The sequence below is a fragment of the Misgurnus anguillicaudatus genome, chromosome 20, assembly GCF_027580225.2.
Source record: "Misgurnus anguillicaudatus chromosome 20, ASM2758022v2, whole genome shotgun sequence".
Lineage (NCBI taxonomy): Eukaryota > Metazoa > Chordata > Actinopteri > Cypriniformes > Cobitidae > Misgurnus > Misgurnus anguillicaudatus.
The window spans coordinates 23,148,716-23,164,150 of record NC_073356.2 but is presented as its reverse complement, the minus strand read 5'-3'; the positions used below and the strand labels follow the sequence as shown (position 1 = coordinate 23,164,150).

The 15,435-nt window shown below is 35.6% G+C and overlaps 1 protein-coding gene across 1 annotated transcript in view; it reads left to right on the top strand.

Moving 5' to 3' along the window:
* csmd3b (CUB and Sushi multiple domains 3b) overlaps positions 1–15,435 on the top strand; it is a 507,791-nt gene that overhangs the window by 305,840 nt on the left and 186,516 nt on the right. Inside the window, exons 11-14 of the mRNA XM_073858336.1 lie at positions 4,993–5,096; positions 5,473–5,585; positions 14,130–14,312; positions 14,907–15,233. Of these exons, the coding sequence (XP_073714437.1) occupies positions 4,993–5,096; positions 5,473–5,585; positions 14,130–14,312; positions 14,907–15,233 (727 nt within the window). The remainder of the gene's footprint in view (positions 1–4,992; positions 5,097–5,472; positions 5,586–14,129; positions 14,313–14,906; positions 15,234–15,435) is intronic.

Sequence of the window (15,435 nt, the reverse complement as noted above, 5' to 3'; positions counted from 1 at the left end):
GACCCTGATTTAATTTGCACTGCTATTAATAGATTACGTTGGTCATTGTGGAAATCAGCTGTTGCGCCTGTGTTATTTAATTTGCGCTTTTTTAGTTAATACTAAATATTTCACGCTATAGTAAATCATGCTAATTTGCCTCGTTTAGTAAATCTGGCCCTAAATGTTGTCCCAGAATACATACATCTTTGGGTTATTATTGTATCTTATGATTTCTTGCACAGAGACTCCAGATTTTCAAATAGTTGTATCTATACAGATTAATGCACCATAACAAAAATAAGTAACAAGACCGCATGGTGCAAACAAGACTAACCATCACTGTTTCTTTTTTGGTGGATGTTTGGTTTGCAGAGTTCAGTCATTCATTCAGAATTAAGTGCAACTTATTTTGGCAGAAGGTAAAATCCTGTCCCCTAATTGGTCTGTTGTTTGCCATTGATGTACTGATCGAGCAAAAATCTCAGAGGAAACATCAAAGGTCAGATCACAAGCATACATGAAGCTAATAAAAGACAGATCAAAAGAAACAAATAATCAAACAAAATAAACATAAATGAAATTGTTTTATCAGCTCCACAGGGACAGTATTGTACTTCAGAGTAGCTTCTCTACTTGAGAAAGATTGTTTATAATCTCTTCAGTCATGCTGTTTATGTCAATAATGGGATCCCCAGAAGCATTTTATTTAGGATGTACTTTTTTACAATCCACCAACATCAGGGTTTTGAAACTTTGTTCAGCTGTGTAACTAATAGCTTTCATATTCACGGATGAAAGGGAAATTTATGATTGTTTATAGTGCATGTCTGTCCTACTGGGAGTCGGAACAAAAACAGACACATTTCCAAGTTTGGAACTGAAAATTTAATCTGGGATTTTGAAGTCCCCCGTTGTTGACACTTAGGATCAAATAAATAATCATCATTCTTTTGATCATAAGCATCTATGGTGCAGTCAGTGTGGATTTTCATAAACTTTCATTCAGATTCACAGGTTTTTGATTTTTTTAAATAACTGTAAGAATGTGTTACTGTAGGATCTTACTGTCATAAGAAAACTCTAACTGATATTCACCAGTACTGTCAATTGATGTGATCTAGACCTGGCAGCCAACAATGACAAAATTAATTTGTATGTATTTCTGATTGTTTTGGCCATTCAAACCACAGACTGATTAAAGTATTTAGAGTTTTAACATCTCAGGGTTGTCTGATTTCTCCCCGACTTGTCTGATATTTAAACGTGCCCCACATCACCATATCATGAGAAATTTGTTAGATTCCTGTTACTGTAGTTTTTTTATTGATACAATGCAAAGCTTAATGAGACAGACACAGAAAATGAAAGATATTTTGCCGTTCACTTCCCTAGTATTCATTTTTTAACAAGAAATCAACCTCAAAGATTTAAAAATGAAATAAAAATGTAATTCAAAACACACATTAATGGAATATAATTTTAGCGTCTTGTGTATTTTGCCTAATTGTAAGCATGTTATAAAATTGTAACAATAAAAAATGTACAAAAAGTAAAAAACGATGGGCTCTATCATACACCCGGTGCAATGCAGCGCAATGCGCAACGCAAGTGACTTTTGCTAGTTTCACCCTGGCGCAATTATCATTTATACATTTAGCATCACGTTGTTAAATACCAAATGCATTTGAGCCCAATTTTGCGCCCATGAGCGTTTTGGTCTGAAAACGAGGTGTGTTCAGGTGCATTGTTGGCGCGTTGCTTTTTTGAGGTAACTAAAATAGACTACACCATTGACCAACAAAAACCTAGTCTAAAGTCAATGGCGCAATATTGTTTTTGTTATTTAATGAGCGCGTTAGTAATATGCGTCTATAAACGGGACTACAATGTGCGTTTGCTTATAACATGGATGCGCAGCAGCACGTAAACGTCTTAAAATATAAAAAATTAAAGGATTAAAATATAAAAGATTATTATTGAGTCTCTTGGACATAAATGAGGATCGATTATGAGAAAAGAAAAAAGAGCTGCTTCACCTGTAGCCTTGTAAGTAATAAATGTTTTGCTTTAAACAAATCCAAATATTGCATGTTTTTTTTAAATGCTACCCCACGGATTTATTGTATATGTTGACTTTGTACCTGTGGATATGATGAGAACCGTTTTTAAGTAATGCTTTTCAAAACCCTCACGGCGCTGTCCGAGTGCTGAAACGTTTCGGGTCTCCACACGTTTGTAAATTCTTTATCTCCTGTTAGTATTTTTAGAGTACAAACCTTTTCTTCATATTTGTAAATCATTTTTTAAGATAACACAGATCATGTAGCCTATCCATTCATTTACAGCAATTAAAAGGCTGCTATTTTTACTTCCATGACTAAAAGAAAATGACTTTTAAAGGTTTTAATACCAAGACCATTTTTAATATCATTCTTAAACTATTGGTTCTCCACCTGCGCTTGGCGCACAAACCATTTTCCCATCGTTAAATTAGCAAAAGTGTAATCGAACACGCCCGTTTAGGCCGTGTGCCGTGCGCTTTAGACAATGCGCTTAGATTGATAAAATAGGGCCCAATGTCTTAATAAATGTAATAATTAAATATTTGTTTTTTATGAGCTCAAATATTCGAATATAATATTACAAAAATGTCTATGCCTAGTGTAAATGCAACTTAATTTAAATGTACTACAGCAATATATTTCATTGACAACATACTTGTTTCTGATAGTTTGTTAATGTTGTCCTGGGCTATAAGAGTCTTAAATCACACTTTTGCTGAAAGATGACTTGTATTCTCACATTTCCTTGTATGCTGCATCTGTGATAAGTTTGGGGGAAAGTTCAGTCATGAGTGGTCTGGCTTAGAGAAACGAGAGATCTCATATCATTGAACCTGTTCAAAGGAAATGACTGGCCTTTAGGAGCTCTGCATCATGGCAGTGTTTTGTTTCAAGGTTCATATTCTGCTATGCTGTTTATATTGACATTTTTGGCCTCTGTAAATGAACTGGTTACATGATTTTTAAATGTATCTTTTGGTGTGTGAATAAGTGTTTGATTTAGGTTGGTTTGAGTGCTGGTTGTCAAACTATAGACAGCAGTAAGTTTTAAAACAAATATATGTCAGAGACACACCGCACACTGCTGATAAAATAAATCTTTCTGTAAAAAGATGAAAAAAAAGCCTTCGCACTTCCAACAGGTTTCATTGGCCTCTCTGTTCTATTGTAGCCATAATTCTCCTGTTATTTTATTTCTTTGCATTTCAGTTCAGTCTGCCCTCAAAACTCTACTTCATCCTCTACAAAAGCGTTAGCTTGTGACTCCAATCGCCATGACAACCGTAGTCAGGCAGACTTCCTGTTTGCATCTGTGCAGTTTTGTTATGGGAGCAGTTAGACAAAGGCTTTTTTGTAAATATTAAGGCTGGCATTTAGATGCAGATGCAGAGTGGTGACTGATCCCGGATCAGCTTGCAATAGCAACATTTAAGTTGTTCCCAGCTGTTTGATTCTGTTACTTTCTGATGCATCAGTTGCTTGGTGACCTTTAGTGAGACAGGGACTCTGGGGTATTTTATATTCAGTTACCTGGAAAAAACAACTTTATTATTTCTGCTGTGATGCCATCTGAGCATCAGTTGTCAGCACTAAGTAGCTCTCATGCATCTATACCTGCTAAGCCCTGGCCATGGTAAAGAGCTGTTGCCGTGGCAACTAATTCCACCCAGTACCTCTCAATGGGTTAATCAATATAGAAAGTTCAGGTCTCTCTATATGCCTGTGGCTGCTTTACATCCCTAAATCCCAGTTTCTAAAGCCTTGATCCTCCTTGCCAAAATCCCAATTATCCTAGAGATAGTCTAGTCTTGAAATAACTATGTTGATTGTGCTTGTGTAATGGGTTTAATTAGTGTGACTTTACCATATGGATTTTTTTCATTTGGGAAAGTTTCCCTCAAAGAAGGACAATTAAATGTAGATATATACTGTAACATTTATAAAAGACAATACATTTATAAATATACAATGACAAAACAGTTCATGTTTGAATTAAAATTATGTTTCAGTGTTGTGCCCTAAAATACTTGTTTTATGTAAAAATCTTAGAGACTTAGGTAGAGTCTTTATAAATTGTTTTATGTGAAGAGCTCAGATGCATAACCTGCTAAACACCCCTTCAAAAATTAGATAATTGTATTGACCGAATGCTCTCGGCACGTATTATACGTTAAACAAATACTTTCGCTTCAAATTCGCTTAATCCCAGGCTCAGGCCATTCAGAAATACAGATTTATTAGCATTTAGACATTTATAAATGCAGAATTCATTAAACACCATGTCGGATTTTTAGCAAAGTTCTCTAAGTGCACAAAAGATGAAATAGCTGAACGACCGCACACGTACAGTCAGTTGTACATTTTTGAGTTTCAATTGTCGGATTTCAATTGTTGAAGTTTATTTACCTGGTTAAAGGAGGTTAACCGAATATATTAATCAGGATATTGACCCATTTTTGAGCCTTTTACTTTTATTTAGAAAGGACAGTAGAAAATGAGTCTTGTGAGTACATAAAACTAAAGTGACATCTGTGAAAATAATAATTAATTTTCATTGCCATTAATGTGAAATAACTCAACCTAAACATAAGAGACTGATAAAAAAGCTAATTTACAAGAAAACAGATCAGACGCATATAAAGGGTTTTGCATCTGAACTCTTCATGTATACAATTTGTTCAGTAGTGGCAATATGATCATGCCCTAATGTTCACAACAGACTTTAGTACAATTCTGATAAACCCTTGGAAACTTATATGGAAAATGTTTACCTTTATTAAATACCTTTACCTTATTCTCCTCAGCAGAATTCAGTAAAGAGGCCAATTTTGGCCATGTGCTCTCTTCTCAATTACAGTCAGCTGACAAGATTCAATTATCCAAGAGCAATAAAGTTTCATTTAGATAATTTGACACATGAAGTGTTATGCCTCATTTCTGCCGACAGGTGATTCAGATTAACTTTGAAGAGTTTGACCTGGAATTGGGCTATGACACACTAACCATCGGTGATGGAGGGGAAGTGGCAGACCCAAAAACCATCCTGCAAGTGTGAGTTTATACAGTATCATTTACACAAGCAGGACACATTCACAGATCAACATTTTAAAAAAAAATGTATATTTCTATTAATCTGTCATTGTCTGGGCGTGTTTGGATGTTAAAAATGAAATTTCAAAGGTACAAAAATTTAATAAAAATTGTTATGTAAAAAATGTATTTCTGCTACAGCATCCATTAAATGTTTAGATTTTCTGGATCTCAGTAGTTTTTGGTAACTTCTTACTTTATTAAGCAAAGAGTTGATAGACTTGTGTACTGTATGTCTCGTACCCACAAGTCAGCGTAGTTCAACATTACAGATGTGACATGTACTTATGATAGACCTTTGCTCTGTTCATCCGTAACTAATCTCTATTTTTCTCAGTCTGACAGGCAGCTTTGTGCCAGACCTCATTGTTAGCATGACCCATCAAATGTGGCTGCATCTCCAGTCAGATGAAAGTGTGGGATCTATAGGCTTCAAAATCAACTACAAAGGTACCTGAAAGAAATCTAAAACTGAATATAATGAGGGGGACACTGGGGGCAATTGTGACCATTTCAAACTTTTTCTTTAGACCTTACAGACTACTACAAATCTGCTTGCTATTTTTTAAGCGATTACAAACGTTTGTATTTGCTATCACAGTACCATTAAAGGAACAGTACGTAAGAAATGTATATCAATTAATCATAAAATGGCCCTGATGTGTCACTAGACATTAAGAAATCATACTTATATCACTGACAACAGTGGTCTAGCCAGGATATTGTCATTTAAAAAGTGGAGTTGCAGCCCTGATGTTTATGTTGTCATGTTGTGTATAGGCCACCAGTTGTGTGATTGCAGTACCAGTTTTAGCCACAAGTTTTGTGATTCCAATATCAGTTTTGGTCACAATTCTACATACTGTTCCTTTAATAGACGTAATGGAAATGACTAAATCAAAATATTAAGAAGCCTCAAATGTTTGGGGAATTAAAAAAACAATCAATTATTTTAACACACGCCACCCTGAATATGTGCAAGTAATACATTTACTGCTCTAAATGCATATTGAAATAATAGATATTTAGGACACATTTTGTGAAATGTTGCCGTATGACAACCATTATTTTTTTTTTATGTATTTATAACAATTTATAACAATTACCAACTCAGTGATTAAGTATCATAATGTATTTTTTATTATTGCTTCAAAACACTTACTGTAAGTAAATCCAGTTACTCAATTGTGTGATCTTCTTTTGTGCAAATATTACAAGTGCATTATTTATACATTAACACAATTAAATTATTATGAAACTCTTACAAATAAATAAACAATGAGTCATAATTGATCTCAGTATCAAAAATCCAATACTGCAATTCCATTATAGTACCGAATTCCTCCTTGGCAATGTGTCTCTTTTCTGTTGCCACTTACTGTATAGCATATGGCAATGTTTATATTGTCACTGTAACAGTGTTAATAATACAACAAAGTGTAGCAGACATGTACTGAAAAATTGTTCAATTTTTCCTGTTGACCCGGTCTATTTGTGAATGGTCCAAAAATAGAGAAAATGTCTTGAAAGTAAATGGCAAACAGAGAGTTATCCGAAGGAAGACAATGTTGTTAAGATTAGATAGCCATCATTTGAATTAACCTTTGAGTTACACACAAGCAACAATGCGGTCAACAATGCTTTTCACTTTCAGTATCCCTCTAGTTAAGGTTAAATAAAGAAAGTGTAGCAGAACAAATAATGCAGAGGAAACAGCTTTATTTACAACAGGAAACAGAAAATGAAAGTGGCCATTTCAGAACTAACAGAAAATCAAAATAGAGAATTAAGGTTAAACACGCTGAAATTGCACAAACACCAGCCTGGCATCAGTTCAGATTTAATCAAGTTCTTAAATCCACTGCGAGTAGCTTTAGACATCAAAGGCAGAAATTGTATTTACATGACATGTCACTGTATCTTTAGATGAGTATGCAGAATGGATGCATTAGCAGTCAGTGTGCATAAAAGTGAAGCAGTTCCCACAAATCACTTCAGTGGTCTCTGTAGAAGGCATGGCAACTAACTTTCATCCCTTTCACATGAGCTACATCAACTTGATAGAAGCAGCAATCCCTACAAAACCCATATCTTTGATTATCTCTCCTCCCTTAAGGTTTGGTAATAAATTAGTGTCGGGGTGATGAACAGCATGCCGTTCAGTATAATGAGGGAGATTGACTGAGGTAACAGAACGAAAGAGCCAGTGAATATTCCTAAGTACATGAGCAGAGAGATAAAAAAAAATCATTACGGTATGATATCCCTGAGAGAGACCTGCAAAATACTGCAGAATGTAGTGTGTGTATCAGATGTATCATTCTATTCTGATTATTCAATACCTTTCTGGTTAGAAAAATGATACGATATAAATAAATAATTGAGTGTTATATGTGACACATACAATATAAATCATATGGGTTTTGATTGAACACATTAATAGTTAATAAGTTCATTGTAGTTTTTCCAATGTCCTGGTCCTAGTAGTTTTATTACATCAGGTTTATCACATCAGGCTTTTACACGAAAGAGTCATTTCAACATGATAAAGACATGGTGATCTTAAAAATAAAAACGAAGAACACATTGACCCTGTTCATTTTGAAAATCCATTTATTTTGTTCTTCTAGCTTTGCACAGTCATTTGGTTGCATTTTATTCGCATGTAACATTGTTTTCTGCCCTGTTTAGTGTTTATGACAAAACCTGAATTTAATTAAATAGTTAATGGTGCCAAAGAATGCATTAATACAATATGTACATTTTTCTCACATAGAAGGTATGTGACTATATAAAGTGCAAAAATGATCCAGAGACAGTTTTACATGTCCATTTGCAACCTTTGGCTAGAAATTATGCAAATTTGCATTTGGCTAGAAGCCCATACTGTATGTGAAGCATCGGCTGCTTGGAACTGTAGCAATGTTACACTGCATTGTCCCTGTTAAATAAACTAATAAATAAATATGTTTAAGCCTGTATCAGACAAATATAGAGGGGGGAATAATCAATTATTTGGAGATTGTAAATGGACGTTTCTGAGTGGTAAGTTTGGACCCGCAAAACGTAAGTCTCAGTTAACGTCTATAGTAGAACTTCAGTCTAACTGTGGGTTTACACCAAACGCGAAGCGTGCAATCGCATCGCGTTGCTCGCTCTAGATTACTCGCGGGATTTAACTTTGTGTCATGCAAATTTTTCGCTCAAGTTGAATATTTTCAACTTGGCCGAAGACGCGTTTGAGGTATTCTCGCATAGCCAGAGGTGTTTTTCGCTGCTTTTTCTAAACAAAGCCCGCCCACGAGCTGTTTGACCGACATGTCAAACAACCAATCACAGTTTGTTTCGTCTAGCGTCACGACTCCCCACAATAACGTTATATATGAAAAGTTATATATGGATGTCAATGGAAGGTGTGTGACCGAAAATGCTGCTTATTCACATGTTTTTGCTTGTAACGTTCTCATTTTATTAGATATTTGCATGACATTTAACAGACGGTATAATTTTGTTAGTTCTTTCAATTGAAATCATGAACATTTACTTTTTTAGTTGGAATTAGTTTGTCATATTCAGACTTAGAACCATGGTTTTTAGAACGTTGCATGCAGTTCTGATGTTCTGACAGTACGTTCGCTAATCTAACATCACAAACGTGACTTCCAAATTTTCAAAAATACCTTCTCCTCCATAGGTTTCGATTAAATTTCGTCAGTACCAAGATAAAAGATATATTTTGTCACACCTAGTTTTAGTTGTGCCCCTAGTCTAGCGGAAGCACATCGACCGGTTGAAAGTGACACAAATTTGTAAACAGTTGCTGTAAAATAAAAACACCTCAGGACTGAAAGCTCAAAATATAAAATGCTTCCGATGGTTCTTCGTCACGTATTTATTGTAGTATTTAGTAAAAAATACTACAACCATGCGGCAGGAAGTGGATATTGTATGACACGCATCTTAAAGTAACAAGCCGGATGAAACCCAGAAGTTCGACCCAGAAATTTGACACGCGTTGCCGAGATGTCAGCATTGCTATTATGTGTGCTCCTGCCTGGTTCTCGTTGTTCCCTGTCTTGTTATTTATATTTTACTCATCAAATGCTGTTTGTGATTGGATCTGCATTAGATAGAAGAAGGAAACAGTAGTGTTTGAGGCTCAAGATAAATAAATACAGTTTGACATTATATGGCATCTTTAAGCATTTTTGTTTATGCATAAATTTACATAGCATTTTACATTTTAACATTTTTTGTTATTTTTTAGATTTTTTGACAGAAATGAATGCATAATTTAGGCATGTATAGAATATTCAATAGATTATTTTACACATGCATAGTACAAAATTAAACTTTTCCTTTTCCTAACTCTTTATAGACGGTTTCAGCAGTAACACCATAAACAAGCGGCTGCTTCCGGTAAACTCCGCTAAGAATAAACAACAACAAAGTTCTTTAAACGTAGTTTATTTATATAACAAGCAAAAAAAAAACCACACAGATTACCTAGAAAACCAATAAATTTTTTTTTTTCGACGAGGCATTTGTTCAAGAGATCAGTTTAGCAACTAGTCAGACCTTAAAAAAAAAACGGAAGTAAAGTTCGGATCCAGACGTGTATCACGTGCGTCCGATGAAACGGTCTATAATAGGTCATGTCATTGATGGTATTAAAAGTGACCAGCCAAATAAGACAAGCTTTAGATTTTGCAATATAATAGCAGCAAAATTTGCTATAAAACAGTGTCAGGTAAAAAATTTATTTTAATTATTTTATTTTATCACACTGTGCCTCAAAATGCGTTTACTTATGTAAAAAGCTTTTTATATATTCCTAAACAGAGTTTAATTTTGGTGTTTACAATATCTTCAAATAATATGTTTATTTCATAACTTTGGTACAATCTTTTGTTCTGCTTTTATTTTTGTGTGATGTTACAGTAGTCTAAAACTGCTTGGAACATTGCACTCCTTGTAGCTCCTTTATGCCTACTTAACTTTATACCCAGCAAGCTGAATAAACACTAAATTAACAAGAGCAAGTTACTAGTGGGGACTACAAATTTCGACTTGTTAAAAGTTTTTTAAAGTGCCATTGATTAGCCATTACCCATAGATGAATTCGGCGTTGTGTTCAGAGTTTAAGAACACTAGTAAATAGCCATGTCATTAATATCTGTGTGCACTATTCAACATCATTGACTTGGTTAAAAACTTAATTTTATTGAATGTTTTAAAGAAATAAACCCAAGATGTCTTAGTGACTTATGTGAACTCGTGGTAAAAAGTGTGTTTTGTGTCTTGACTCCCCACGAAACTGGACTTGGCGATAATGAGCATTTTCTTAAGAGAGATCAGCATTACTGTCAGCATTACTGAAATAAAACAATATCCAATGGATACACAGAGGAAGAGATAAATGACTTGCCATTTTTCAATGAATAAGAAATGCCTTTTGAGATTACATTTATTTATAGACTTTTATGTGAAGGCAGCTTTAATGAGTCCTGCTATATGGTAAATGCTCAGAATGCTTGCTGTGGCTTTTGATGTATTACATGCCAAAGTTCACGGATGCACTGTAATTCTCAGCTTATTTCAGGAAGAAAAACAAAGGTAACAAAACTGTTTTGTGTGGGCTGCGTTTGCTTACATATACAGAATCAACCTTTTGTATTCGATTAAAAAACTTGGTAACACAGTTAACACAATTGAAGGTCCTCGGGTACAGTTCATGTATACACAAAACACCCATTACATTAAGCACTGCTGTGGCACTGTAGGAGTATCCCCTCTGACATGTTAACCTGACACAAGTGTAGCGTTGTTTTATTATTATTCACGTGCCACCGGCTCTTTTGCAGTAATGCAGTAAATATGGCCTAACCTTCCCCCAGCCTCCCCTCTCGATTGACCAATGGAGTAAAGCATTGTGGTAGCCATAAAGAGACTGTCAGGTCGGAAATTAATGCTATACATCAAGCACTGGCCAAAGACCTCCGTTACATCTCAGGAAAAATGCTCCCTTTCCACATGCTCAAACTTGAGCATTTAATGTAATTTAGTCAAGTTTTCCCTTCCAAGGGTGTTTCGTTCATGCATCCTTGTTCCAAATAAGGATGCATAAGGGGAAACCAGAGGTCAGAGTTCAATTGCGAGTGGCCGTACAAAGTGTCGCAGAAGATGTATTGCCCGCTCCGCCAGGCTGCCGCCCATTAAGCTCCTTCTTTGCAGATGCAAGGCAGTATCTGGGCATAGTGACCTCTGGAATAGGTTTCTGTACGCGGGGTGGGAGTTGTGTCCTGCTTGGCTGGCTCCACTTTTAGAGGACCCGGACCGCTCCTTACATCGACATATTGGAGCTTATCTAGTCAGACCAGAGGCTTCTGTTGGCATTCTGTTTTACTAGGTGGATAGATCGACCTTAGTTCTGTCGACCACCTTTGAACTTGTTCTGTACTTTTGAGCAATTCATTCTCGCACTTTCTTTGTTTTTGAAAGCCAATATCGAAGCATAGACATCCATATATTCCTCTTGATGACACCTAATCATCTGATTGTGTCAAACATCTCAGGCTATGTTTACATTAACGCGTTTACCTTTAAAAACACATTACTTTTGCCTTTCATTTACACTACGCCACTGTTTTCGACCCTCATAAACAGAGTCGTTCGTAAACGCTGCAGACCCTGTGTTAGTTTGAGAACTCTGGGGTTGTGCTGCAGTGTAAATGAACGTAGACGGAGTCTTATGTAAATGAACAGCTGATGTTAACGTGACAGCGCATAATTTTCAAAGTAAAAATTATTTTTATTCAGGAGGTTTGCAACGGAGGTTTTGCCAAAAATAGTAAACATCTACCAACCAGCTATTATAAATGCTATATCAGATTGATTTAACATGTATACTTATAGATAATGTCTGTTTTATATTTATGTTTGAGTATTGTTGGGTTTGAATATTGTTGTAATGTTGTTTATGTTTTGTTTAAATTTAGTTAGCTTATTACAAAAGATGTAATGTTAAACGCCATAACAGGCGTTGTAAAGGCCAATATGAATGGAGAATTGTAATGGGTCAGAGATTATTTTCATGTTTAATTTAAGTTTTGTTTTTCTACTTTAAAATTAATTTGGTTTCATATAATTTGTCTCTTAATTTTAATCGGTGTTTTGTTGATAAGTTTTTTGAATATAAATTAATAAAAACAATAAAATCAACGTCATATTAATATTTAATGCTCATTTAGCCGATTGCGCTTTTTGCTATTTCTGCGTTAATAATTTAGCCTGTCACGCTTTTTTGAGGGAACACACACACACACGCACTAAACATTGACAGATAAGGGAATATAAGTTGGTGTTTTTTTTTCAGAAGAATACAGTCAGTTCGTACGAAAATTTTCAAATGGACAATAAGATCATAAATATGAACTGCGAACAATGAACTATTATAAATATAACAGTGTGAAATGGCTGAAGAGGAACTCCCTACACTTTAAAAAAATTCCGTAGAAATTACAATGTTATTGTAGCTGGGTGGCCGGTAATTTACCGTAGATTTAAATTTTGTTATTTACTGGCAAGAGTTTGTTCAAAGTTAAATAAATGTTAAATATTAACAAGTCTTTATCTTTACAGAATAAAACTATACAACACGGCCTCATGCAAAGCATTCTGGGAACCAAAAATCATCATCAACCTTTTTCTGTTTTTTGCTTCAGATTTTGTTTCCCAGAATGTTTTGCTTGATGCTGTTTTATACTCTGTAAAGACAAAGACTTGTAAATGTTTAATGTTCATTTAACTTGAACAAAATGTTGCCAGTAAAAAACATAAATTTAAATCTACGGTAAGTTACCGGCAACCCAGCTGCAATTTCTACGGATTTTTTTACAGTGTACATTAAAGCAATAAGTATTTCTGTAGGTTAAAGCTATACTTCACCTCTTATTAAGTTTGATTGAAGTTTGCATTTGCTGAAATTAATTTTGCTTCAAGTTCGCTACTGTTTAGTACTGTTCACTTGAATGCTTCCTTTTTAAATCATAAAGAACTTTCTGTTTGGTTTATAACAGCTACAGCAATATAAGACTTTCCCAAACACATAGGTTTTTTATAGGTTCAAAAATAGTGTCTGTTGTAGTTGCCGGCAAAGGATCAAGGAATAAATTTTTGTCAATATCGCACACCACCCCTAGGCTGCATAAATGCGCAAAGGTAAGCTACTATAGAGTAATAGAGTAATAAGTTATTTTACACTTTTATGCGCATGCCCAGTTACGTGATTGGTCATGTTTCATGCAAACATGATCTCACAAAGTTCCGTGGTATAGTCACGGAATTTTTTGCTCACTTTTTTGTGTCATTCTCACGGATCTTCACATTTTTCCATGGCCCTGCCACTGACTTTTTTTTCTGTGGCATTCTCACGGATTGGTCACTCAACTGCTTTTTCCTATTTTCAAACCATTGTTGCTTCGGTTTAGGGTTAGATTTGGTGTTTGTGTTAGTATGTCACTTTAAGTATTGGTTTATACTATTTTTTCCGATGTATTCTTTTATTTTTTCTAAACTTTAAACAATTGTCGCCTAGCGTTGGGGTTAGAAGTGGGTATGGGTAGAGATGTCATTTTATGTAAATCTAACCCTAAACCGAAGCAACAATGGTAAGAAAATAGTACAAAACAGTTGAGTAACCAATCCGTGAGAATGCCACGGAAAAGAAAGTCCGTGGCAGGGCCATGGAAAAATGTGGAGATCCGTGAGAATGCCACGGAAAAGTGACCAAAAAATGCCACGGAAATTCGTGAGATCAGGTTGTTCATGCGTTTATGGTCGTGTATAGTCTGGATTTAAAATGCCAGTATAAACGAGGATCGTTTTTATTTTAAAATGCCATTTTAAAACGCAAGTGCTCTAATGTAAACAGAGCCAGACTCGACAGATCTGTAAAGTTTAGTGATCCATCATATGTAAATACTTTCTCTGTAGAAATCGATAAGGAGAGCTGTGGGGACCCGGGCACACCTCTGTATGGAATAAGAGAAGGAGATGGCTTCTCTAACGGCGACATCTTACGTTTCGAGTGCCAGTTTGGCTTCGAGCTAATTGGAGAGAAGACAATATCCTGCCAGAACAACAACCAGTGGTCTGCCAACATCCCAATATGCATTTGTGAGTGATACTGTGCATTATGAGCTTATTAATGCCTATAAAAATGATGTATCTGTCTCTATGTATTTTTGTTTACTGCAGTGTCCTCGAATGTGTTGTTTTTTCCGTCCTAACGGTTATTTTTCACCAGTGCCGCTGTATTACTTGGTTATATTAACATCTTGATCTTTGCCTTTTCTTCTTCAAAATAAATCCAGTAGTTTCAAAGATAAAAGGCTGCTGAAATAATTGGCTTCTACTGTATATAAAGCCAACCTTTATTCAGAGATCTTCAGCTACAGTGACAGCTGCTATTTTGATACTTCACCTGTAGGCTGTTTTAAAACGCATAGCTGAACTTTCTTCACGTTTAATTGGAAGAGTGACTAAAAGAGGTTTATTTATAGCCTGAAGTCCATATCTGGCATAAACACCATTTTTCAAAGAGTCTGAAATCTAATAAAAAGTCAGAATCTCCATGTGGCACATTTAAGAAGTTCAAATTGTGTATTTTTATTTCATTGTACATTAATGATGATGTGTTATATTACGCTCCTACAGTACATGGGTTAAAATAGTCTAAAATAATAACATAGTTTCTTTCCATTTTTTCAGTTCCCTGTCTTTCAAACTTCACTGCCCCCATGGGCACGGTCCTCTCTCCGGATTACCCAGAAGGCTATGGGAACAACCTTAACTGCGTGTGGCTGATCCTATCAGAGCCCGGCAGCCGTATCCACCTGGCCTTCAACGATTTTGATCTGGAGGCTCCGTATGACATTTTGACCGTGAAGGATGGCGAAATGCTGGACTCGTCCGTGCTGGGCCGTTTCACCGGGGCGGAGGTGCCATCGCACCTCACGAGCAACAGCAACATTCTCCGGCTGGAATTTCAGGCCGACCATTCCATGTCGGGCCGAGGATTCAACATTACCTACACCAGTGCGTGCACCACCTCATGATCTGCATTTTGTCTGCACGAAGCATTTATTAATATTCAAAGCATGAGAGTTGCATAAGCATGTTATTGTGTATCAGAGATTACAGATAGTAGTCATTATTGCTTTTTCCTTAACAGGTAATCAACATTTTGGAGCCGTAATGATAATAGGACTTATTGATGCGTATCTCTGAGGAATTTGTT